Source organism: Sesamum indicum, linkage group LG3 (genome assembly GCF_026168435.1).
Source record: "Sesamum indicum cultivar Baizhima isolate 11 linkage group LG3, ASM2616843v1, whole genome shotgun sequence".
In the NCBI taxonomy this organism is placed as follows: domain Eukaryota; kingdom Viridiplantae; phylum Streptophyta; class Magnoliopsida; order Lamiales; family Pedaliaceae; genus Sesamum; species Sesamum indicum.
This window is the reverse complement of record NC_142659.1, coordinates 27,387,231-27,412,190: the sequence shown is the minus strand read 5'-3', so window position 1 is coordinate 27,412,190 and position 24,960 is coordinate 27,387,231. Positions and strand designations below refer to the sequence as shown.

The following is a 24,960-nucleotide window of genomic DNA, read 5'->3' as shown; positions in this document are numbered from 1 at the left end:
TGATTTTAAATTTTTGATCTAAAACTATATATATTGTGAAAAAATCGATTATGTATTTTTTTCTCGATAAGATTCACTTTACAACTGTAGTATTTAATACATTTAAACTCAAATACTAATTCGATAAATCGATAATTCTAAAAATCAACAAATACATTTAAAGTAATATCTCGTACCCACAATTTGACCTCTCTACTGTGGATATTGAATAATAAAAATTAGAGTATTAAATAGTAGTTGGGGAAGTAAAATGAGAGGTGCATATGGTCCAACTAGAACAGAAAATAAGCCCAATTGCAGCAGCCCGACCCATCACTATAAAAGGGACAACTTTGAACATTTCTCTGGGCTGGTGTATCGTTGGGCTAATAGATAAATCAATTTCATTATTTTAAAAGAATAAAATGCAATTTACCTCCTGTAATATAAAATATAAATAAAAAAAATTCTATAAAAAATTAACAAATTATCCTATATATTACTTTATTTTTTAAAATATAGTGGGTAATTTGCAAAAAAAATTACAATAATTTTTTTACTCATTTCTCATATCAAAAGGGGATAAATTGCATTTAATCTTTTTGGAAATAATATCAAATATTTAAGATGACAGTAAAGAAAAACTAACATCACTCTTATCCTAAGACAAATACTGACGGTATATCATATTCATCATTTAAGTAAAAAAATTATTTTTAGGAGCAAATTTTAAAATATAAGGATCATAGTTCATTATAAAAAAAGTGAGTTTTTTTTTTCCCCTTGAATTTCATCTCTCTTGTCCTCGACATGTTAATTATAATATACCTCAACCATTCGTCCGCCACTTTGTTTTCTATGTGCATACTATATGCGGTGGGAAAGAATTTTTCGCAACGACTCTAACCATATGATTTTTTGTGGCAAAATAATACATTATGACTATGGAAAAGGCAATAGAAGTTACAACAACTTAGGCAAAAATCGCATAGTATCTTTCAAGCACACATAACAAGAAATCAAGAATTTTTCCAAAATGCTTTTACAACAAACAAGCATGCTTTGATTCAAAAATGAAAGTAAGACATGAAGCTTGTAACATTTCATTAATAATGACCCATTTCAAGCAATGAAAACAGGACGTGTACTTAGAACCATTAAAACATCAAATAAAAGCATGTTATATATACATAAATATATAGCAGGAGATGCAAATACTTAGCAAGAAGAGAGGATATACGAAGAATAGAGAGCATGCGTATGAAGAGAGTAGACGTTAATGGATAAAGAGACGGATGAGGGAGGAACTTGGTGTGGCTGAATGATAAACATTTACCAAGCTCCCATCCCATCAAATCAATGAGGGGATTAATCACTATCTAATCCTCTAATTCTTCTCTTCAAATTAATATTCTCTAGATTTTGATATCAAAAGTAAATCTTTTTAGACTTAAATTTGAATTTTTATAATGTTAAACGGTACAGTCTTGACTTATTTGTCACTTGGATCTTCTTGAAAATATATCTAGATATTTATAACGTTAATTCGAAACCTTAACGCTTGTACTCTCGAATTAAATGCTATAATTTATGATGTCCCTTCAACGAACGACTCAATCTCTGCCTTGAGCGCTTTGAATACTATTGAGGAACTTCGTAAAGGGAATTATTTGGACTTCTTCTCTTGTTTCGCTCTTCATTATTTATGTCTCTGTGTCTTATATGAGACACAATGACTCATTTATGTAGGTGTCAAAGAGGTAGAGTTGTGATATACTTAAACATTTTTTGAATTATCTCTTTAATATTTGTATTTTTTAAAGAGATAAATATCGCAAATATTTGTCTGTCTTGATTTGATTGGAACCTATATGCAGTTGCTCCACGTGGCGACGTCTGATTAGCTAAAATCTTTGACTGCTAAGTATTATTTAATTGATCGAAATACTTTATTCTGACACTTTTTAACCATTAATTTGATGACAAAATATATATTAAAATATCAATTAAAGAATTAATTTAGTTAATTTCAAAATATAAATAGAAAAAAATATAACTGATACTTAATATTATTTTACACTTGTCATCATTCAATTCGGTGAAATTTTACTTGTCTACAGGCCTTTTTTCAATTTAGTTTCATTTGTTATAATTTTTCTCATATTATACATCCCATAAGTCAGAAATTTTCTCATTTTAGTCCTTATGTGTTTTCATCTAATAATATTGTTAATTAAAACACATACTGGACTAACGGCCAAGTGATGGAAAGTAACGTGAGGACTGAAAATGAGAATTTTATAACTTATATGATGAAATGTGAGAAAATCATAACAAAACTGAGTATTTGCGAGAGTTTTGAAAAAGTGTTTTTCAACTTTTAAAGCACTTCTAAAGTATTTTGGCCAAAAGTTAGAACCACCTCGGGGGTGCTTTTAGCTGTTTTAATTTTCTTATAAATAAATTCAACTTTATTTTGATTATTTTACCCTCAATATAATAATCTTAGTTCATCTTTACCATTTTTAATTTGTTTTAGAATTGCGAATTCAAAATTGATATTGAAATTTTTAAATAATTTAAATGATCGAACAATAATCAAATTTACGTTTTACCATATTCAATATTTTAGAATTTTTATATTTAATGTGCTAATTATCTAATTATATTATTCATATATCATTAAAAAAAATAAATTAAATGATTGTGATTAATTAATAAAATAATATTTTCTTAATCATCTCAGTTTGAGTTATTGAGTATGAATCAATAATTGGCATTACTTAATGGAAGTATTATTAAGTCAAATATTCAAATTCTATTACTATTCTCAAAATATTAATATAAAATTTACGAATCGAAATAAACTTTATTATTTTCATGAAATTTATTATTGACAAATAACAAGTATAAATATAACAAAATTGACACGTGAAGACAACGTGGTGTTTAATCAAATAAATTTATTTTAAAAATGATTTTTTTTCAAATATTATTCAATTTAATTTAAAAAAAAAATCTGACGAAAAAAGGTTCAGCGAAAAGCCTTTCTACAATGTCCAAAATAGTGCCAAAAAAAAAAAAAAAAAACCCAGACACCTGTGTGTCTTACACGCGCCCTCCATGCAATTTTTCATGATTTTTTTTTATAATAAATTTTATTTTACACCTTTATTTATCAATTATTGGATTTTATTTGTCACAAATAAACGGTTGAAATTTTATATGACATCGAATCAATGGTTCTTCAATTATCTATATTATATAATCAACAATCCAAATTTAAATAAAATTGAATGGTCTATATTTGATTGAAGGTTCAGATGTAACATAAATTATCAAAACTCTATAATTTTAACGGTTGTCTAATAATTACCCCAATTCGTTAGATTGCTATTTATTTTTTATGGTGAACTTACCAAAATGCACTTGTGGACTAAGAACTATAATTTTATCTAATTTTTAATTTTTTTTATGGACAAGTAGATAATTTTTTTCATCCACCCCGTCCGAATTATTTTTATAAGCTTTTTATTTTTTCTTAAAAAAAATACAGTAAAGACAGAGTCGTTCTTTTTTTGGGTTTGATAACTAGGGTCGGATACCCGAAATTTCGGATAGCTATTTTATTCCAACTTGAAGTTTGCGGATATACGATAGTCGAGTGTATCGGACACCCAATTTTAGTTTATTAAATATCTTTCACTTTCTTTTTATAATATTTTAGGGTTTGTAAAAATATCAATTGCAAAAACAAGAGAAAAATAACATAATATTTGAAAAGGATCTTTTGTTAAAGAAGAAAAGAACAGAAGAAAGATTTGAAGGAAGGAGAAATTTTTTTTTATTTTTTTTAAATATCAGGTATTCAATCGGATAATTCGGATATGACTGTCCTACCCAAAACCCAATCCAACTTTTAGACAATCAAACAATTAATTTATTGATCATGCCAATAAATGAATACTGCGACAAAATAACCAAATAATGCCCTAATTAAACACTTGATGTACAAACATTTAATTTTAACAAAATCTAAAATATTAATGTATCAAAATACAAACACATATTTCTTTTTAATAATTTACACTCATTACGATAATATTTGAGCTTTAACCACTTGAAATTATGTGTAATATAAAATGATTCATAGTTGATACATAGATTGCTCCACGGGGCATGAGCCGCGATCACTTGAGCGCCAGGTCAAATTTCAAGCTAGCTAAGTAAGGGTAATATTGTCCGAACAAATCACCTCCGGAATTATCTAGTGACTTCTGGCTTTAAAATAGAAAAGAAGAGAAGCCTTACATTCCAAACCCTAGAAACCTGAAAACCTACTAGTTCCTCTCTCTTCGCACGCCAGAACGATGTCGCACTTTGGAAGATCTGGGCCGCCGGACATCAGAGACACCTACTCCCTCCTCGTCCTCAACATTACTTTCCGTAATTGCTCGTCTACTCATCTTTGATTTCCCTAGTTTTTCAATTGTTGATATTTTTTTTTTCTGCGTTTGTTTTACGTTTTTTCGATTGTGAATGCCCTTTTCAGGTACGACGGCAGACGACCTCTTTCCCCTCTTTGATAAGTATGGAAAAGTGGTTGATGTGTTTATCCCCAGAGACCGGAGGTGTGTGATTAGATTCTTGTGTCTATGCATTGGTGTGTTTTCTGTGTGCGCATCGAGGGATATAAGTTGGCCGGTTTGTTTTGCGCTCGCAAGAATTGGACTCCGTGAGGTTTTGTTGTGGTGGATTAAATATTGTTTTGAGTAGTTAGGTTTCAAATGGGATTTTTGCGTTATTCCGTTGTGGTTTTGAAATTGAAAAAGTGCTCCAAATGTGAGAATTCAATTTTTCCTTCTAGTCTTTTTTTTTCCCCACTGTGTTGATTATGTGTTTTCTTTCTTTTATTACTCTGAGGTGCTGTATGTGATTCTTTTAACTGTAGGACTGGAGATTCCAGGGGCTTTGCTTTTGTAAGGTACAAGTATCAAGATGAGGCTCAAAAGGCTGTTGAAAAGCTAGATGGTGAGTTGTGGGAAAAATTTAAATGGTTATCTTAAAAAATGAATGCAAGTTTATTTGTTTTTATGTTCCAATAATTGTTTTGGTGAAAAATGCAGGAAGAGTTGTTGATGGGAGAGAAATAATGGTACAATTCGCAAAATATGGCCCCAATGCTGAACGAATGTAAGTTGGTCCACTATCTTATCTTACTAGTTTTGCAATTTTGGGCTGCATTGTGTTTGGTGGAGTTACATTGTGGATGTATTGGCTAATCTTGATGTACGTATGAAGTGTGTTTCATGAGTTCTACATATTTCATGCTTAGATATATCGAAGTTTTAAGGAGATTTCTAGTATTATTATGAAAAATCTAGTTTTGACAAATTTAAGTGGTTTGTGTAATCAGTCACAAAGGGAGAATTGAAGAACCTGTTTACCGGGCCAGAGGAAGGTCAAGAAGCCGCAGTCCTCGACCAAGGTAAGATATGCTGCTTTTATGCTTGCTGAAAGTTGTGATTTGCAGCATAAATAATAGGTACTTGGGCTGCAAGAGTGCTGACATCAATGTGTTTTAAGTTCTTTTTGTTTATGTTATAAATATTTGTTCAATTAAGTTAGAATGTACAAGCCACATCTTGATTTACGGTAACTTCATTTTGTATTTCTTCCTACACTTGCATGTCTCTGACAATTTTTATGCTGTAACCGATCTGGAACTTATCTTGGAGATGCATTCATCTATTGTTCGATGTACAATTACTTGCCAACTCAATTATCATCCGTGGAAGCAAAAGGAAGAAAGTTGGGTTTTGTTCCACTGTTGTTAAGCTTGAAACTTAGTTTCATGCTTATGAATGTATTTCTCTTTCCTGCTTATGATTGTTAATTAATCACATTTGCTCTGAGAAAGAAGATGAATTTATGTACACGAGTTATTTCAGGGACAGGGATCACAGGAGGAGAAGCCGCAGTAGAAGCAGAGGTAGATATGAACGTGAACGTCATCGTGGTAGGGACAGGGATTCTCGTAACCGGAGCAGGAGCAGGTCTCGAAGCCGCAGCCGCAGTGGGAGTCCTGGTTATCGCAGAGAACGTGGTAGAGGCAAATATGATGATGAGCGGCGGAGACGAAGCCGGTCTTATGGAAGGTATGTATTTAATATCATCATAGATATGTTTGAGTGACATCAGTTATTGGTTTTTAGTGAGTTCTAATTATGCTTTCGGTGTTGACAGTGCTTCTCCTGCTCGACGAAGTCCTAGTCCTCGGAGAAGCCCAACTCCAAACAAATCACCTCCTTCCAGGGGTGAAAGTCCAGATGTTCGTAATCACAAAGATCGGTCACCTACCCCTAAGAGTGTCTCTCCTCGCGGCCGTCGCGATTCTCGGAGTCCATCTCCACGTTCTGAGGCTGAAGTATGTACTTGATCTCACTCTCATTATTGGCTTGGTCTAGTATTCTTCACAATGACATGTTGGATCTTTTCCTTTTTTCTCTTCTCCCCCCAGGAATGAAGGATGGTACCGCTGCTGGATGGATTTTGCTACCATGCTGTTTGTGGCAGCATATGCCTTCTCGAGTAACTTGATCTATCTTGTTATTCTCTACGTAGTAGTTCACATGAGTGATTTTGCTGAGATCATTGCAAATTGAACTCCTTCCCGTTGTACCAGATCCACTGTGATGTTTAGTTTCATAGTTGCACTCAACTTTTAATGTCTTGGTACCAGTCTAAACTCTTACCTTTCCTAGGTGGATTGAGTATTAGTCTGTCGTCCTACTTGTCCCTTCAGAATTAAGTTTCTTGTTGTTACTTAATCTGAATGTATATCATTGAATATTTCACTCATGTGAACCTTTACATGCCTTCTATAGTTTGTGTTCGTGAGGAGTAGTTGTTGCTGATTGACAAGATGATGCAGCAGCTATTGATGCTGTTTTTAGAATGATGCAGTAGCTGCTGATGCTGCTTTTATTTAGCTGTTGATTGTTATAATTGCTTGCTGGTGACGATCTGAGGTTTCTTTACAAATTTCCGACCTGGCATTATCGGTAAGGAAAAGACTAGCATGTTATTCTTGAATCACATTGAAATTCTGATATCACCTGAAAGTCCTAATCTCTCCTTACTGTGATTTTGGGAAATAAATCTGATTTTCACGAGCGATCACTTGAGGTTGCTGGTGTCCATATAAAGTGTAGCTGGTGCTGTTGATGAATAGATTTTCTGTTTGCTGATAATGTTTTGAGGCCACATCTGAGATGTTTGCCACTGTAACTGTGAGCTTGGGGGTGGTAAGATATCAACTGGCTTAATGCAATTGGTTGTGTTTTTTTTGGCTCCATGTCTGTGTTTAGAATTTTGTTCATCAGTTGGAAAGCTTATCTAGTTGTAAGCTGATATCAATTACACTATGTTACAGCACATGAGATCGTGTCTGTAGCTGTGACGCAATAGCCGATATTCTTGTAGATTGGTTGTTGCTGTACTTGCTGATAGCTATAGAACTGATGCTGCCACTTTTGATGAATGGTTTTGGTAGCTGTGTTGCAGTTGGATGCATGGACGTGCTTTATTGATTTACGTACAAGTATCTCGTTGATGTCCAACTGAAGTCTGGATCTCCTTTTCCACTAACCCCTAGTGTCCCTTCCAACCCAATTTGTTCCCTTGCACTCCTTACATTTTCGTGTGTTTCCATTTTGTTCCATGGTAAGTTGTGCTAGTTGATGCCATGTCTGCTTTATTTGACTTCTGTATGATGATGATGATGACGATGACGAATCTCTTATTTCCCAACTTATGATGACCCATGATGCTTTTACTGCTAATTTCCAACTTAAATCTTTATTAGATTTCATTGTCGGTCTAGTTTAGATCATTGCTTTGCCTGCAGATTGATCTTCATTCTGGTTCTGTTTGGTGTTTATCTTCTTGTGAACTTTCTAATTAAATTGATTAATTTGTAAACGTCATTGTTAGCCCGTTTGTTTTGAGTATTGTTTTTACACGATTTAGATTGAGCTCGGCGTGGACTTCTATCTGGGTCATGTTTTACAGGTTCAGTTGCTTGTAGGACTGGATTTATGTAATAGATATATGTAGGTGCTAGTCTACCAGCTATGATACTTGGTTATTTATAGGTTATGCACGTATTTGCCCCTCCATCAAAATCCAAAATGACAGAAAAATAAAGGTTTGGGAGTCCAGCCCCACGGATGCATTTCAATGTGAATCATCCCGGGCTTTTCTTAGCAAAACCTCTCATTCCTTACCATGTGTTTCTGTTTGGGGGGGAGTCAACTTGGTGATACGAATTCTGGGTCGTTTGTTTGCACCTTACGCCTGAAGTTTCCTGCTACGGGCCGGCTCAGACCTGCCAGCTCGGGCATGTCTTCAGGATAGAGGAAGGTGTTGGGTTTAGATTTTTGATGCGAGTGGAATTAGTGTTTTGAAACTGGACCGATGGTTGGGCCAGATAACAATCGGGTGGTTCCGATCGCTCGCACCCAATTGAAAAAAATTAGTTGATTTTGGATATATTATATACATGAATATATATATGATATATATATATTTGTAGCATATTAGTATATTGTATATCAATTGATTAAATAAATATATCTTATGGCAATATGTAGAGACAGCACAATCCATAAACAGATCCAATCTATAATAATTTAAACATTTCAAACAAATTTTTCGGAAGAAGCAAATTAGATAAAAAATTGAGCTAACAAAAAGTTAAAATTTAAAGTTTTGATCTTCACGAATTCAAAATTTGAGTGATTTGTTGTTTTCCATTTTTATTCAAATAATATGGCCTTCATATAATTCCTGTTTAATAAAAAGTTCAAAAAAGAAAGAAAAAGCTCGGAGAAAAGGAGAATTTGGTGGGAGGGAGAAAAACTTTTCGAAGTGACTTAGTATCGGACATAGGCACTGTAGATTACAAATCGGGAGATCAAGTTTATTGTCCCAAATTAGAAACACTTCAGGTTATAAATAAGAAATAGTTTAACCAAGCTATTCCTGTGCATAAGTTAAGTTGAATTACTTGAGAATTGTAGAATGAGTTTCGTATCACACATACATGGGCATGATGGAATAATGAAATGTATGATATTTTATTTGTTGGTTAACAGGGTGTTTGGCTATGTTTAAAAGCTACTCAGAACATCTCGTAAGACACCAAGGGGTATTCATTTTAATAGTTTCTGGGATTACTTGGTTAGACGGTAGAGAGAACGTTCTACCCTCCAAAAACCATGCACGTGAAATTGTGGTTTAATTTCCAACTCATTTTATTTAACTGCTACTTGCGGAAGCTGCTGGTTGAGTGTTAACTAATTTTGTTTTTCTTCCTCTAAGCGGAATGAATTGTCTTGCGCATTTCCTCCAAATTTGTTTTTCCAGAATGGGGTATGTATTTCTCGTTTCTAGTCATGGAAAATTTAATGTTTCGTCATTTTTTGGGAATAAAAAGAATATTGCTTTAGATTTTAAATCCTGACTTTTGGGTAAGGCAGAAATTCACATGGATTTGATAAAGGCGATCGAGTCTGATAGAGATGTGGTGGAAGGATTATTTTTTGGCAGTTGGACGCTCTTGATCTTTTGAGAAGGTAGGGAGTTCGTACTCAGGTTCATGGAATCCCAACGAGGTGGTTGACGAGATATTCTCCTATTATTGAGTTTTTTTGGCTAAGATTTGATTTTAGGATAAGGACACCTTCGCCCTTCTCCTACAAGTGCTACATGTCCATATTGAGACAGTGGGTCCTTATCTCATGTTGTGGGGCGTTCTGATGTGGCTTATGTCGATGCCTTTTGTGCCGGATACCATGTGGTATGGCTTCTTCGGTTTTTTATGGGTTTGTGGAGACTTCTTGGATTTGGCCCACTTGAGTTTCCTTTGATAAATTTACCCTTTAGGGGAGCTTCGGCCTTTACTTAGACCGGGTTTCTTGGCCCTTTAGGCTTCTTAGGCCTTATTCTATTTTTGGTTTTTTTTTTCCCCTCTTTTTATTGAGTCATTTGAACTTCTTTGGAACAATTCATTTTTATGGTTGTTATTTACTTTCTAAAATGTCCATTTGGGAACTCATTGTTTCAAACTGTGCATTCGGAAACAACCTAAATAGACAGACGGGCAATAGATCCATCTTACAATTAGTTTCTAGCGCACATAACTTGAACGAGTCCCAGGTTTAATAATTGACGTACCATAAATATGTGCATGCATACATGCTTTCTTACGAAGCTTGTAAGGCGATAAATAGCGCCTAAAAGATTTATTCAGCTTATTGATAAAAGAAAAATACAAAATATAAGATAATTATACCATCATCTTTGAAATTTAATGCGATAACACATACACTATATTTGGTTTCATTTTCAGAAAACTTTCGAGACAAGACAAAACACATCTAATGTTTGCTTCTTTGTTCTTACACCTTGTTTGTGTGTTTTATTATTTTTGGACTTTCTATATATAATATGTATATATACAAACTTATATATAAATATAATATAAAATAAATATGATTTGAAAATAAATAGTAAGTTTTGTCTAAAAAAGATACAACATTAAACATACAATATTTATATGTATACATATTTATATATAAAAATACATAGAAGAGATATTATTTGACGATAAACAGTGTTTTTTGTCTCTCAAATCTTAACAACAAACATAAATCATTTATTTTAAATTATCTTTAAAAACAAATACAAACATACACTCTTTCTCCAACATACACTTATTTATCTCTAATTCTTTTTCTATCTCCAAAAAGTACTCCAAAAATAAAATCAAACATAATGATAGGTTCTTTGTAACTTGAAAAAGTATATGTAGTTTCTCTATACTTGTTTTTATCCAATAAATAGATCTATTTATTAGTAATTTCAAATAGAAAAAGTTGAAAAAGAACTTATAATTATTCTTAATCAATTTATAAATTTGTTGTAAGTTAAATCAATTATTTTCGACTAAATTATCCTTATAAAGAAAAAAAGTATACCTTTATAAGATAATTTGATTAAAAAAATATATATTTCACCTACGAATTGGAATAGCGATGTGATGGTATACAATATTGGGATGGGTGCAGGGAGCATGCACCCCTCCCATGATTGCTCCGCTCCAAACGCCATCAAACAAATACATCAGTTAATCTCTCTCATGGACATCGTGGTGGTGATGGGTCCCTTAATTAATTCTTTCAGTGAGGTTTATTTTTCTTCTCCCACATAAAATAAAATAAAAGCCCATCATTCCTCACCTAATTCAGGTATGTATGTTCCGTGTGTCACGAGTTTTTCCACCTACTTCACTAAATTATTAATTAAATTAAATCAAATTAAATTAATTATATAATAAATTTGTTTGTTTAGAATTGTAAATTAAATAAGTTCTTGCATTTGATATTGATCTTAATTATATTGATATTGGTTGCATCCTTGTAATTTATCACTGTTTTTAATTGTATTTTATATAATAGTTGAATCGCTATATTATTAAAGATAAAATATTAAATAAAAATGTTCACTGTTCACTGTATTTCATAAACAATTATGACATTGGTCTTTAATAACCGATCTCAAATATAAGTTGATTATTTAGTTGAATTGATATTACATTTCATCGTTGCAGGAGTTTATTAATTTCAACCTCAAAATTGGGGTTTTTGTAAGAGCTTATATGTTTTTCCCAAAAGTAATTTTAGGTTTGAAAAATTGAATAAGTGACTAAAATATAAATAAGTTTCCAGCGTTTTAAATAGAAAAGAGTCAATATAGAAGTGTTTAATAGAAAAATTCTTGTATTATTATCTTATTTACAAATAACTACCGTTACTACCTTGTATGTTGATAGATTTTAGGATAATTATATTTAGACCCCTTTATTTATAATTTATTTATACAAACTAACTCTATTTTTTACATAATTATAGAAATTATCTATGACAGTCAAAAAATAAAATTAGTTTGTGTAATATTGTTGACGCTTTTAGGAGGTGTATGTTTACATATATGATGTTGACGTTTTCTTTTTATGTACTTGTAATTTTTCAAAAGTATGAAAAATTTATATAAAATAGACCATAGAATAAGAGAATATAGATTACTTATCCATACATTTCTTTCATTATTTGGATGGAGTGATTTAAAAATAAACAAGAAATGGTTAAGGCGAAAAAATCATTAAATTCTTTTGACTTATACATAAAAACGTTTTAAACTGTAATTGACTTACAATTTTTAGCTTAATTTAAGTATAATCAAAATATATATTTTCCAACACATTCATTCAACTTAATTTAAATTATAATTTGAAAAATACTTAATTTAATTATTGGCAAACAGCCTCTTATTAAACCAAAAACTCAAAAATTCAAGTGAAGATCGAAACAAGAATTATTGCAATTGGGTCTGACTGCGATATGAACTAAAGTTGGTTCATAGTCAAACATGTAATAACAAAACTCGAATCCCCATGTCGCTTTCTCTCTAGTCATAAAAATTAGAAAACGCGAAGAGCCATTTATATAACCTATACGCGTTTCTCGGTTTTTCTACACACGTATCATCATACACATTCATACCAAACTCAAACAATGTCGACTCTCTGTGTGCCGTCACAAGTTCCATCTGTGGCCGAAGACTGCGAACAACTCCACAAAGCATTTTCAGGTTTGATCAGTCAAGTGTTATAAAGGGTTCTGTCATCTGTTGTTGAATACAACGAATTATGGCTAAAATTTGTTGTTTTTGAGTTTTTCAATCGGTTAGTTAGTCTTGATGGATTTTGTGCTTTACCTGAAGAGCCCTTTTGATTGTTGCTTTGATCTTTGAAGAAAATGTGATGATCGGAGTAAGATAGTGAATGAGAGAAGTGGTTGGTTCTCTGTTTGTTGTATTGTCTTAAATTTTGCACATTATCTGCTTTAAGACAAGCATGTTGTTTTTTGATGGATGTTGATGAAAAAAGCAGAAGCGAAAAGATCATGTTTTGGATCTGACAATCTGTACCATTTTGATGGATCTTGAGTATTTGTGGGATGATCATTGCTCTCTGTTGTAGTAAGATCGAAATGTGTCAATTATAGATTTGTAAGAGGGATGTAATGGATCTAACTGTATGTAGTGATTTGCTAATCTTGTATTGTTTTACTTCATACTGCCCTGTCGACTATCTGTCACACTTGATCATATATGTAAGTGTCTGTCTCCCTAAATGATTTTTAGCGTCCATAAATGCAATTTGACTTCAGTTTGCTGTTTTTGACAGGATGGGGAACCAACGAGGACTTGATCATATCGATTTTGGGCCACAGAAATGCCACCCAGCGCAAGTTGATTAGGCAAGTCTATGCAGAGACGTATGGAGAAGACCTGCTCAAAGCACTGGACAAGGAACTTACAAATGATTTTGAGGTTTGATTCACGTCGTCTCATCTCTTTTTTACCAATATTGGATGAAAATTTTGATGGATCAAGTGCAGAAACCATGGTTACATTAAGCAGTTTTTCAATCGAACGGGCAACTCTAATGCATTTCATTTTTCTCAATGACTGAATCAGAGGGTTGTGTTGCTGTGGACCCTCGACCCTCCAGAGCGTGATGCATACTTGGCTAATGAAGCTACAAAGAAATGGACATCAAGCAATCAAGTCCTTGTGGAGATAGCTTGTACTAGGTCTCCAAAAGAACTGCTGCTTGCACGGGAAGCTTATCATGCTCGTTTTAAGAAATCACTTGAGGAGGATGTGGCTTATCACACATCTGGAGACTTCCGCAAGGTAATGAGGAACAAAGCGTGTCAAATTAGATTATTGTCTAATTGTTCAGACTTTTGCTCAAACATGAGGCAAAGTGACGACCATGTGTAGAAGACTAGTACCGTAGTTGTTCTTTCCGAATTTATGATTGTTGATTTCTTTTTGTAGCTTTTGGTCCCACTCGTGAGTTCATATCGTTATTCGGGGGACGAGGTGAACTTGACTCTTGCAAAAACTGAAGCTAAGCTTCTGCATGAGAAAATCTCGGAGAAGGCGTACAGCTGCGATGATGTCATTAGGATTTTGACCACAAGGAGTAAAGCACAAATCAATGCAACGTTGAACCAATACAAAAATGAATTTGGAAATGATATAAACAAGGTACGGAAGCAAGCATTGATCAAGCTTTTAGCATTCTCCGGAGATTGTGCGTCTTGTCTCTGAATGCAATGTTACAAATACGTCCTTCCATATATACTTTCAGGTTGTGCTTGCATTACTGACTTTGTAGCTAAGAGTTCAAATCCACGATAACACGTTCATTGAGCTTGTTTAGATAATTTATCACATGGATTAAAATATTTGTTTTTCGTATCTTGAACAATAGTAATTTGAACTCCTTTTCCCAAATCCTTCCATCTAAACATGATATAAGGCAATTTGTGTCGGCAGGATTTGAAAGCCGACCCTAAGGATGAGTTCCTGGATATACTGAGAGCCACAGTGAAGTGTTTGGTCTGCCCTGAGAAATACTTTGAAAAGGTTCTTCGTCTAGCAATTAACAGGCGAGGGACGGATGAAGGAGCCCTCACAAGAGTTGTCGCCACAAGGGCCGAGGTCGACCTGAAGATCATTAAAGATGAGTATCACAAGAGGAACAGTGTGCCACTTGATCGCGCCATTGCCAAGGACACCACCGGAGACTATGAAAAGATGCTCTTGGCCCTGATCGGCCATGAGGAAGCTTGAGATGTACCGCCGGCTGTATGTTTTTTGCGCTCACGGCTATAGTCCCGTTTTACTATCTTGAAATTTCGGACTTCTATTAAGCTATTACGAGTCTATGTTGTGTTTCTGTGGCCTTAATGTGAACTCAATTATGTGCCTCTTGTAGAGCAACAGATTGAATAATCCGGAGGTACTATAAATAACATTATCCGTATTTCTGTTTTGAGTGCTAAAGATTGGAGAACTTGAAGTTATTTGCATCTCTGTTGCTCTCTATCTTCATGCATGAGATTTGCTTTGTCCTGTGAATTATTTGAGAACTGGAGTGTTATTCCTGATGGAATTTCTTACAATTATCTAAATATATTAGTGTTACATTGAAAATTACAATTACCCTACTTGAGTTTTGTTCCGTCACATATATAATTCCACTGAAATGGTTTAGGCGATTTTAACTTGTGGTATTCTAAAAATATTTCTTACAAACTTTTGATGTAATTTGATCCTTTTTTTTGGACTAAAATACTCTTTGGACGAATTTATAATATTTTAAAAACATTAGGGGGGTTAAATTTTATGACCCATTTTTTTTTGTTAAACTAATCCTTTTTAGTGTTTATAGTTGTTGGGGATGCATGTATATATACATATTTTAATCTAAAGCATATTGTCTTAAAATTTTTACACGATTTTCCAGTAAAGTAGCTCATATTATAGTAAAAATATGTTGAGATATGCCAGAAACGAATGGTAATTATGGTAAAATGTTTCTACGTGCGCCCCGAGATCATGAATTCTTCAGTGCGTCTTTTCCAATTGATAAACTCCAACATCTGAAATCCTGTTCCAGACACCATGTAGAATAGTCCAACAGAGTTTCTTTTCAATGCCAACAGCTATACCAGATTCTTCAACACAAAACAAGGATCAAGTGTCCTAAATCCCAAAAATATAGCAAGCCAACGGAAAAAGACTAGGATACAATCATTGTATGGCCAAACACTTCATAACCACAAAACCACCGTACAATACCATGAGGTGCAATTCAATTAGCCAGTTCTCCATCTTACCTTCAGAACATGTTAATCAAACCTAGGGAACACCAAAACCACAAACACAAAGGTCAAATAATCATGCGAGCAAATCCCTGTCTAAATAAGACAATGTTGACACCATTAACATGTAAGAAAATTTTAGTTAGACCTAACAAGTTACACGAGGGCAATGCTGCTTTCACCGCCAGGAGGCTTACGAACTCCACCAAAGTAGTCCCTGGATTCCACTTTCCCATCCGCAAATATATTGCTGCCACTCATCTCACGGAGCTTTGCTGAACTCAGTGGCTTCTCGGCCGACGCAGGGGGGGCATCTTCCTTAAAAATGTTATTGCCTGAAAGCTCTGAGAATTTCTGGTTAGGAATCTTCTTTGCTGTCTTGATCACAGATTCTTCGCTTAAAGCACCATTGCTCTGGCCTCCAGCACCCTTTAAATGAATGAGATGTGAGATTGAATTAGACAGACCAAAACTATAAAAAGAAGTGAATACATATGTGCAAGAATTTAGACAACAGCATCTAATTAGAGTTATAATGAAAGAGGCATATAAGGAGAAAAGATGTTGTAAGTAACCATGTTGAAGTCGAATTTCTAAATGCTGCAAGAACAAGAAAAACTGCAATATTTGCAGTGCATCAAATGTTGTCCAGCAAGGACTTGCTTACATACATTATGCGACGTGAGTTCTCCAATGGTAATGCTTTCTCTCAATGCCAAAGCTCGAGTGGCCAAGGGGCGGGGTTGAATTTCGGGTGGTGGGGCAAAAATATTGTGCCCACTTAGCTCCTTGTTCTTGGCATCAGAAATTTGTTTCTGCAACCTTGCCTCGGATTCGCTTTCCAAAGTTCCACTCAACTCCCGTTGTTTTGCAACTTCAGGCAGAGTGGCCGGCTTTTTCGGAGAAACCGTTTCTTCTTCACCAAAAGAAATGTGGCTGATTCCCGCTAGTGTTTGCTAGCAAAATCAATCATTAAATGCATTAAACTATAGGCTGTTGAAACTCTAAAGGCTCTCTCATATGTTAATACAACCAATACCTGGTACATGCGCAATCCCGTTTTGTTTAGTGGGGTCTGGCCATCATCCTCGGCTTCTGACGCTCCGTTTTCTCCACTTGCTTTAAAAATACCACTGCCTGTCATTTCCTTCATTTTATAGTCTGAACACGGTTTCCTGGAATGTCAAATTGCAGGAGTTAGAACTTCTTATCAAAATGGAGAACACAAATATAAAGGGAAAATACAGAAAAATGAATTGTAAATGAAAATAGTAATCAAATAACTTTTTTTTCTTATAGCAACGAGAGCAAAATTCATGAGTCATACTTATTCAACCACATTAAAAAGTTGCGTGCAATATCTGAATCTAGCACATGGAGTTCATAGCACAATGATCCAATCACAAAGGCTCCCCGGATGTTTATACTATTGCGCCTTTTAATCTGAATCACAAGGGAAAATTAAAAAAATGATGCTTTCTCGTTGAACAACAATTTTAGTGGCAACAAGTTTTGATGCTCCTGTTTTAAATAATTGAAAGATAGGGCAATTATGGTAAATTCGTATAGAGAGCAAAAATCTCTTTAAAAATTCACTTCTAACATTGTAGTGTACTGATGCTTCCATGTTTGACAGGCAATAATGTTTGAAGTCTGGTGTTTACTTATATGCATGACTCTTTGATATTTATCTTGCTTTCTGATTTTCTCCAAATATCTCTTTAACCAATGCATATTATGCAATAGAATGCCTTGTGTTAATATTATATTAATAGCATGGTAATAAAATTTTTGGCTAAGGAAGTTACAGTGAAATTTCACATGATTCAAGAATGACATAAGTCTCAAAATGCGGTATGTGAGAAATTCCCTAAGGGTGCATTTGAATTGACGAATTTAGTTTTGAGACAAGTACTTGGAAAAAAATTTCAAAAGACTTTATTTGAAAACAATTTGAAATACATCAATATTTTACAAAATATAGTTTAAAATTATAATTGAAAGATTTGAAATATTTCCAATCTAAAATTATCTGAACAAATTAAAAAAAAATGTTATTAAAAATTTGAAATCAGATATAAGATACTAAATCAGTTGATAGTTCGACACAGTATGAGAGCCAAACAAACAAGATTTTTGGGTACGAATCTCACTATCACCCATTAATGAAAGAAAGGTGTGACGTATTGAGTGAACGGGCCATGTTCAGATATTAATATTAAATGAATCCCCTATGTTAAAATATGGTGTTAACTATATATTCCTTAATTTTTGCATAATATGGGAAGGGAAAACGAGCGTTTTATTATGTATAAATATTCTGTAGATCTGAATGCAAATAATCAGATATGTCAAATGCAAAGATCTAAATATTGATCAAAGTCATTGAAATTTCGAGATCAAATACATTTAAAAAAAAAAGCGTAGAGATCCCGTTATTCTGGTACATTTATTGACTAAGGAAGAAAATTGAGCAAGATTGAAGTAATATTGACTGCACTTTTACTTTAAAATTCAATCTTGCAAACAAAATCAGATCATACAAATATATGCAATACATTCAACATCCCTGTCCGTAGCATTTATTTATTAATTCAGACTTATAGAAAATTTAATATATATATATATATATATATATATATAGTAAAGAGGTTGAATTATCCAAAAAGAAAAAAGGAAGGAGTTCAGATCTCTAACCTTTTATTCAAGCTCTCAACTTCTTCATCAGTAACCTGACCTCCAAACACCACCTTGCTGATCCCATCCGACGGCTGCCATTCCATTTGATTTCTCAAACTCAGAAAATCAAAAAAGTAAAACGAAAATGGAGTAGCGAGAGAACTATTGGATTATTACCTGGTGAGAACGGGCGGAGGAGGCGGTGGCGGGGGAATATTCCGGCGGATTCTCCGACCACGTGAGCAGATCTGCCGTCGACGTGTGAGGCTTCCTCACCGGCGTGCATCTCTCCATCGCTACCGATGAGGCGAATTCTGGAAAGAGAAGAAAAAAAACTCGTTTCCTGCAAACTACGGAATCCAAAAAATTGGGTGTCTCTTTCTTGTCGCTGTCGTTTGAGCTACAACTGAGGAGAGAGAGAGAGAGAGAGAGAGAGCTGAAATGACGGTGTTGTCCTTTCGAGATTTCCTGCGCTGTAATGTTTGTTGGGAGATGGGCAGGGTAGTGCAGCTAGTGTGTGTAGTGTTATTTATACTGTATCTGTATCCTCGGAGAATTGTGTGTTTTGTACTTTCCGACGTTTCGGAAGGATCTCACACTCTGCTTAAATTAATGTGAAAAGACAATTCTATTTTTCAACATTTTTTTTATTATTTATTTTTACAAAAAGTAGTTTGACAACTTTTTCTTTTTTTTTTTGGTGAGTAGTTTGACAACTTATTTATTATTAATGAATAATTACACTCTTCTCTCGACTATTTTTAATTTGAAAAATTATATGTAGTACTCATGAGATTTATTTTTGTCTCACAAATAAGTTATTCAGTCTGACAATTTATTGAATTTGTTGATATTATAAAAAAAATTATATACAAATTGATATTTACTCTTATTTGACTTATTACGGACTTATTGCGGATCAAATAATTTTTTTGGCTAAACTATTCTTATAACGGGTAAGATATATCTACTCACATGCATTAACATATAAAGTCGATTGAGAATATGATCATAAAAAAATTTGGGGGTAAATAGCAATTTTTTGTTAATATCAACAAATTATTTTGACTAATAGAATGATTTATTTGTTTAACAAAAGTAAACTTGAGGGGTGCTAAATGTAATTTTTCAAAATACAAGAAATCTACGTATAATTATATTAAACTTCAAGAGATATGAGTGTAATTATCCCTTACATTTATGTTTTGGGATCTTAGTTTATCTACACAAATTATTCATATTCTTAAAAAAATTATACATACATCCATCAGATATGTCAAGATTGTTTTCACAAATCATACTTATTTTTTAAAAAATTATGCATACGCCCCACAAAAACGTTAATATCATTACACAAACTATTCATATTTTTATGTTGTCAAGAGTAGTTTTGTAATTATGTAAAAAATAAAAATAAGTTGTGCAAATAAACCATAAATTATGAGTGTGAATATAACTGTCCTCATTATTAATTTAACGACAACTTCTATAACTTATGATAAAATTGTAAAGATTAAACTTCAACTTTTTTCACTTTTAAGTTTTATTTTTCAGACACTTTTCACGTATTTATTTTGTTTCATACTTATTCCTCTTAATTCTTGTTTTTAGATATTTCGAATAAAACTCCATTATTTTTTAATATAAATGTCTTTTTTCGGAAAACACCCTCCAGCCACTTCACCTGAAGCCGATTTATTGGATTTCAATTTAATATTTTGATCAATTACAATGAACTGTCTTTGAATTTTGCATAATTATAAATATCTTTTTACTATTTAGAAAATTATCAAGACTTTTTAATTTTAATATTTGTACAATAATTAGCTTATTCAGTTAGCTTTTATTAGGTCTTTGTTCATTTTTTATGATGAACTGATCAAAATATTTTTATGAACTATAGAATAATTTTATACTTTTTTAAAAAAAAGTATTTTTTTGTATAGACGAATGGGCAATAAGAAAATTTCACATTGTCAACTTTTCTTTCAATTCTTTTTGTCAAAAATCAGCAAAGACAAAGTGGACATTTACATGCCTCCATCAAATGATTGTATAATTTCATCAAATATTTAGAGGTGTTAATAATTTTTTAAATATTAAAAAATTATTTATAACTATGTCAAATTTTGTATTCTAACAACCTTTTTTTTTTTTTTTTTTGCAGAAGCAAATTGTATTATTACATAAAGATATAATGATAAATTAACATAAATTCTTAATAAATATTAAATTATAAATAATAATGAATTCACACATTTGATGAGATTCACTGTTACTCGAAAAATTATATAGTCATGGAATTTGCACTTTAACCATTAAATTAAAATTTTATTTACAATAGTACGAAATTTGTATAATGAAATAAAGATAAATTATATTGACACCCCTTAATGTTAGATCAAAATATTTAAATACTTCATGTCTTTTCAAAATTCAACTACATTCTACGAGCGGCGTTAGTTTAATATTTTTCAATGCATGTTTGTACGAGCAATTAAGCATTTTTTTTTAATAAGGGGTGCAATTATAACTTCAGATAGTATAACTATAATTTTCTAAAAAGCAAAAAGTAATTGTGTGATTTCACCTAATTTTAAAGAATTTCAATGTAATTTACCTACAAAATAATTGTAGTAACTGAAGCGACGGGTGTCATGAAATTGGAAGGACAATTATACGTCCCGTAGAAGTACGAAAACCTTTAAGCTTACATCATGCCATCGCAAAGCTACTGTCTGTTTCGCTTCTCCGCTACTGCAATGCCCAAACGAAATAATCAATTCATTTCTCCAAATTACAGAAAAGCCCTTAACAAGAAATAATTATAATTATTTAATTATTTGATACATAGAAGAAATAAAGTAACCTAACTCCAAGGGTGGAAAAATGGTGTGAAGTGAATGATTAGTGCACAAGCAAGGTGGAGGGAGAGGGGAACAAGACACGTGGGTTATGATTATACCAACTTCCTTTTGCAGTCTAACCTAACTTGGAATACACATAAAATGAAAATTCTCTACAAAAGCTGCAACCCCTTCATCCTTTCTTGCTTTTTTTTTTTTTTTTTTTTGGGTTTAAAAAAAATAAAAATATATTCCTAGTTCCGATCAACTTAACATATTATTATGGGATAATTCCACAATTCTTTTTTGAAATTATATATAATTTCTCGTAATTTAAAAATTATATTTAATATTTTTAAAATTAATTTTCGTTTAACAAATAAGTCTCCTTATTAAACAAAATTCACTGAATTTTTTCAATATTAAAATAAAAATTAAATGAAAATTGATACCCCTCGATTGACTTATTGCATGTAATAAGTTTTCTCTTGACTAAACTATCTTTATAAGTGTAAAAATATATCTTTTCACATGTATTAATGCGTAAAAATATATAATGTTAATTTGATCATAAAAAGATTTATTTGACGTATAATAAATCAATGAATTCAGAATGATAATTTTAACAGGGATGATTGATTTTTCATGTCATTCCGAATGGAGCATCAGAATGTTCCGGCAATCTATATCCTTCAATTTTTCGCTTTGATGTTATGATCATCATTTGATGAAGAGAGTAAAAGGGAAAAAGAATCACAATTCGTTCTCCATTTCTTTTTTCATTAACAATATTCACAGTGCTGTGTTTTGAAGACACTGACTATGGTTTTGGTCTTGTTGCTTGGGATACAGTGGAGGTGCGTGTGCCAAATAGACTTGAGATCTATTTCCTTTCCATGTCGATGAATTATAATTTGCTTGTTTTCGGGAGTAATTAATGGATGCAAAACTTTAACATTCCATGTTTAATTCCCTCTCTCTCTTTTTCTTTTTATTTTTATCTACCTTTATTTGAAAGTGAAAGGGAACTTTATATATGTGCAATAACTTCAAGTTATGAAAATATTACTATAGTGAGACATGGAGTAGATGGCGGCATATGTTTCATAATTTCTGAAACTTGTTTGTTCTCCATTTCTCTTTTTTTTCTTCATCCATTTTCTATATAAAAATAGAAATCAAACTTTGTTTCAATTCTTACAACAAAAGAATGCACGATATAAAACACCATGCGCTGCTATTGAAATGTTTGGTGGCACCAACAAATGAATGCACGAAATCAGTATGATGAGAAAACATGCTAGTACCATGTCAAAATTTGGATAAGTGAACTGAGAAATTGTAAAATAAGGAATTATGTGATTCGGCGTCTGCTTAAATCGTCCGCCCTGCACCCACTCTAAAGTATATGCTTCAACAGGAATCACACAAAGGTAGATTAGAAACCTCCGGTAAAATGCCCGCCCGTTACCTTGGATTATTTGGTTCTGTTGACAAATAAGTTTATTATTTCTGGTTATCTAGTGAATTTATTTATTGTATTTAGGTTGCTGATTTGTATTGATATGTGGTGTTACCGGGTCATTTTACTTAGTGGTGCTGCCGTGTCATTTTTCCTGTTTCGGGGCATGACATTTTCATTATTCTGTCATGGTCATTTCCTCACCATGACTGTATCTTTAGGCATTGTCCTAAGATACACAATATCTTTCTGGGGCTCCCTCCCCAACAATGATGGAAAATGGCCTTCCTTAGCCCCTGGATAAAATAGTAATCCCATATTATTCTGAGTTTGGGCTCCTCAAGCATTCTATCACTGAATCTGTTAACAAAGTCCCTAGGACTCTACACTTTAGACTCCTTACTTTTTGATTGTGAGGAGATGACTGGAAGACCTTTGTGTTCTCGTTTTTTTTCCCTAGCAAAATGTAGTAGGAATTTGTAGTTATTAGGACACAATGGTATATGAAGGTAACAATGTGAACTAGTCATGTGCCTTGTGTATTTGTTGGGAAAATTTGGCCCAAACCAAAGGTGAAGGGCCTTCACTTCGGACGGCCAAATCACACTTGGCCCAGTGGGCCATTTACTCTCTTGACCCGACCCACTAAAGGTTCGACCCATTGACCCTACATACTTATACCTAATCTCGGTCTAACCCTAACTCATTACTGCCTCTTCCTTGTCCTTCCCGAACCCCTGCTCTCTCTCGTCTCTTCGGGTTCTTCCCATAACCCCTGGAGTCCTGTGTAACCTCCCCTTCCAACAATGGCCGTTACCCGGCCATTAATAGACAGCCCTTTTATATGGCTGGTCTGTTCTGGTTCGTGGGGATAAGCCGAATACCGAACTCTCTCTTCTCCTCTCTCTGTAATACTCTGATATAGCCTCTGTGGCATAAACCTCCGTGGTTACCTTAAAGCCTTTGTGGCATTCTCCTTTGTAGGTTGAAATAGAACCTTTGTGGTTCGATTTGCCTGAGTGGCTTGTGTGATTTGAGCAACCAGTGAGGTGCTCAACCTTTGGCCTTGTGTAGGCCTTGGGTTTTACGGCTCCTGAGCCTTACAGTTGTTTATGACCCCGTCTACTGTTATCTTATTGTTTCCTGGTTTATTTCTGGTTTCAGTTTTGCTATTCCTTAGATTACTTGTAATTTGTTATAGGAAAGCCTGTAATATTAAGTTATTGTAATTTTCTGTAACTGTGTAACGAGTTGTAAGTGTGCCGGAGAACGGTCCACTCCTTACAGTGGTATCAGAGCACCAGGGTGTGTCTCTGGCTTGAAAAGCCAAAACGGTAAACTCGCTTCAACTCTTAAACTCCTTTAAATATCGGTCCCAGTTCCCGACCCCTTACTGCTAACCTCCCTTGGCCGGGCTCGTGAAGCCGTCGGGTATCTAGTGGAGGCGTAGTCAAGGTCCCAGTATTATTATCTGTATATTTATTTTCTGCAGTTTTTTGAAATATTCTGTGATTGGGAATTTGCTGCTGTTTAAAAATCTCCTTCTGTTACTTAAACTGTGAATTTCTGTGACATTACTATGAAACTTGCTGAAAATGTCTGGTTATAATCTACAACCATTTGACGGAAAAACTGATTTTTCTATATGGCAACAAAAAATGAAAGGCATCTTAATATAGCAGAAAGTTTTTAAGGCTATTGAAGGAAAATATTCTGAAACTATTTCTGAGGAAAAACGGCTTGAAAATGATGAGTATGCTTACAGTTCTATTATCTTAAACTTATCTGATTCTGTAATAAGGAAAGTTGGAAAACAGAATTCGGCTAAAGAACTTTGGAATAAACTTGAGGAACTCTTTACTGAAACTTCACTTCCTAGCAAACTTTTTCTGTTAGAAAAATTTTTTAGGTATAAACTTGATATTTCTAAAAATATTGAAGAAAATATTGATGAATTTACTAAATTAGTTCAGGACATTAAATTAACTGGAGATAAAAACATAGATGATTATACACCTATTGTTTTATTAAATGCTATACCTGAGTCTTATGGTGATGTTAAGGCAGCAATAAAATATGGCCGTGATAATGTGACTCTAGAAACTGTCATTAGTGGTTTAAAATCAAAAGAAATGGATTTAAAAACAAATACTCCTAGTACTAGTAATAATGAAGTAAACTTTGTAAG

At 33.2% G+C, this 24,960-nt stretch overlaps 3 protein-coding genes across 4 annotated transcripts; 2 read left to right on the top strand and 1 right to left on the bottom strand.

Annotated features, from left to right (window-relative positions):
• The first annotated feature begins 4,267 nt into the window (after positions 1 to 4,267).
• On the top strand, positions 4,268 to 7,823 carry SC35 (serine/arginine-rich splicing factor-like protein, putative). Of its 2 annotated transcripts, XR_002286780.2 has the most exons (10): positions 4,268 to 4,425; positions 4,532 to 4,610; positions 4,931 to 5,010; positions 5,106 to 5,172; positions 5,396 to 5,467; positions 5,931 to 6,137; positions 6,226 to 6,406; positions 6,500 to 6,570; positions 6,867 to 7,286; positions 7,415 to 7,823. XR_002286780.2 is itself a non-coding variant. In XM_011075876.3 (8 exons), the coding sequence occupies exons 1-8, from the start codon at positions 4,350 to 4,352 to the stop codon at positions 6,503 to 6,505; spliced, it is 768 nt and encodes a 255-aa protein (XP_011074178.1). In that variant the 5' UTR covers positions 4,268 to 4,349; the 3' UTR covers positions 6,506 to 6,707. The 2 variants fall into 2 exon arrangements, 1 of the variants encoding a protein (XP_011074178.1); XM_011075876.3 differs by lacking the exons at positions 6,867 to 7,286; positions 7,415 to 7,823 and having other exon boundaries at positions 6,500 to 6,707.
• Positions 7,824 to 12,533: 4,710 nt separating this feature from the next.
• LOC105158953 (annexin Gh1) lies at positions 12,534 to 14,990 on the top strand. Its single transcript, XM_011075875.3, has 5 exons — positions 12,534 to 12,693; positions 13,292 to 13,437; positions 13,585 to 13,803; positions 13,951 to 14,163; positions 14,455 to 14,990. The coding sequence occupies exons 1-5, from the start codon at positions 12,618 to 12,620 to the stop codon at positions 14,749 to 14,751; spliced, it is 951 nt and encodes a 316-aa protein (XP_011074177.1). The 5' UTR covers positions 12,534 to 12,617; the 3' UTR covers positions 14,752 to 14,990.
• A 727-nt stretch (positions 14,991 to 15,717) lies between these two features.
• LOC105158952 (N-lysine methyltransferase) lies at positions 15,718 to 18,996 on the bottom strand. The gene is made up of 6 exons (XM_020692881.2): positions 18,642 to 18,996; positions 18,483 to 18,556; positions 16,825 to 16,960; positions 16,457 to 16,741; positions 15,934 to 16,214; positions 15,718 to 15,822 (listed from the first exon to the last, which is right to left on the bottom strand). Exons 1-5 carry the CDS (start codon positions 18,756 to 18,758, stop codon positions 15,942 to 15,944), a joined length of 885 nt encoding a protein of 294 aa, XP_020548540.1. The 5' UTR covers positions 18,759 to 18,996; the 3' UTR covers positions 15,718 to 15,822; positions 15,934 to 15,941.
• Between the last annotated feature and the right edge of the window lie 5,964 nt (positions 18,997 to 24,960).

Excerpts from the sequence above, each read along its gene's own strand:
- SC35 (XM_011075876.3), top strand. The coding sequence starts at position 4,350 with ATGTCGCACTTTGGAAGATCTGGGCCGCCGGACATCAGAGACACCTAC. Across the intron at positions 4,426-4,531 it reads CGTCCTCAACATTACTTTCC|GTACGACGGCAGACGACCTC; the intron begins GTAATTGCTCGT and ends TGCCCTTTTCAG. Across the intron at positions 5,011-5,105 it reads GGCTGTTGAAAAGCTAGATG|GAAGAGTTGTTGATGGGAGA; the intron begins GTGAGTTGTGGG and ends TGAAAAATGCAG.
- LOC105158953 (XM_011075875.3), top strand. The coding sequence starts at position 12,618 with ATGTCGACTCTCTGTGTGCCGTCACAAGTTCCATCTGTGGCCGAAGAC. Across the intron at positions 13,438-13,584 it reads AACTTACAAATGATTTTGAG|AGGGTTGTGTTGCTGTGGAC; the intron begins GTTTGATTCACG and ends TGACTGAATCAG. Across the intron at positions 14,164-14,454 it reads TTGGAAATGATATAAACAAG|GATTTGAAAGCCGACCCTAA; the intron begins GTACGGAAGCAA and ends TTGTGTCGGCAG.
- LOC105158952 (XM_020692881.2), bottom strand. The coding sequence starts at position 18,758 with ATGGAGAGATGCACGCCGGTGAGGAAGCCTCACACGTCGACGGCAGAT. Across the intron at positions 18,557-18,641 it reads CCTCCGCCCGTTCTCACCAG|CCGTCGGATGGGATCAGCAA; the intron begins GTAATAATCCAA and ends ATGGAATGGCAG. Across the intron at positions 16,961-18,482 it reads GTTGAGAGCTTGAATAAAAG|GAAACCGTGTTCAGACTATA; the intron begins GTTAGAGATCTG and ends TTGACATTCCAG.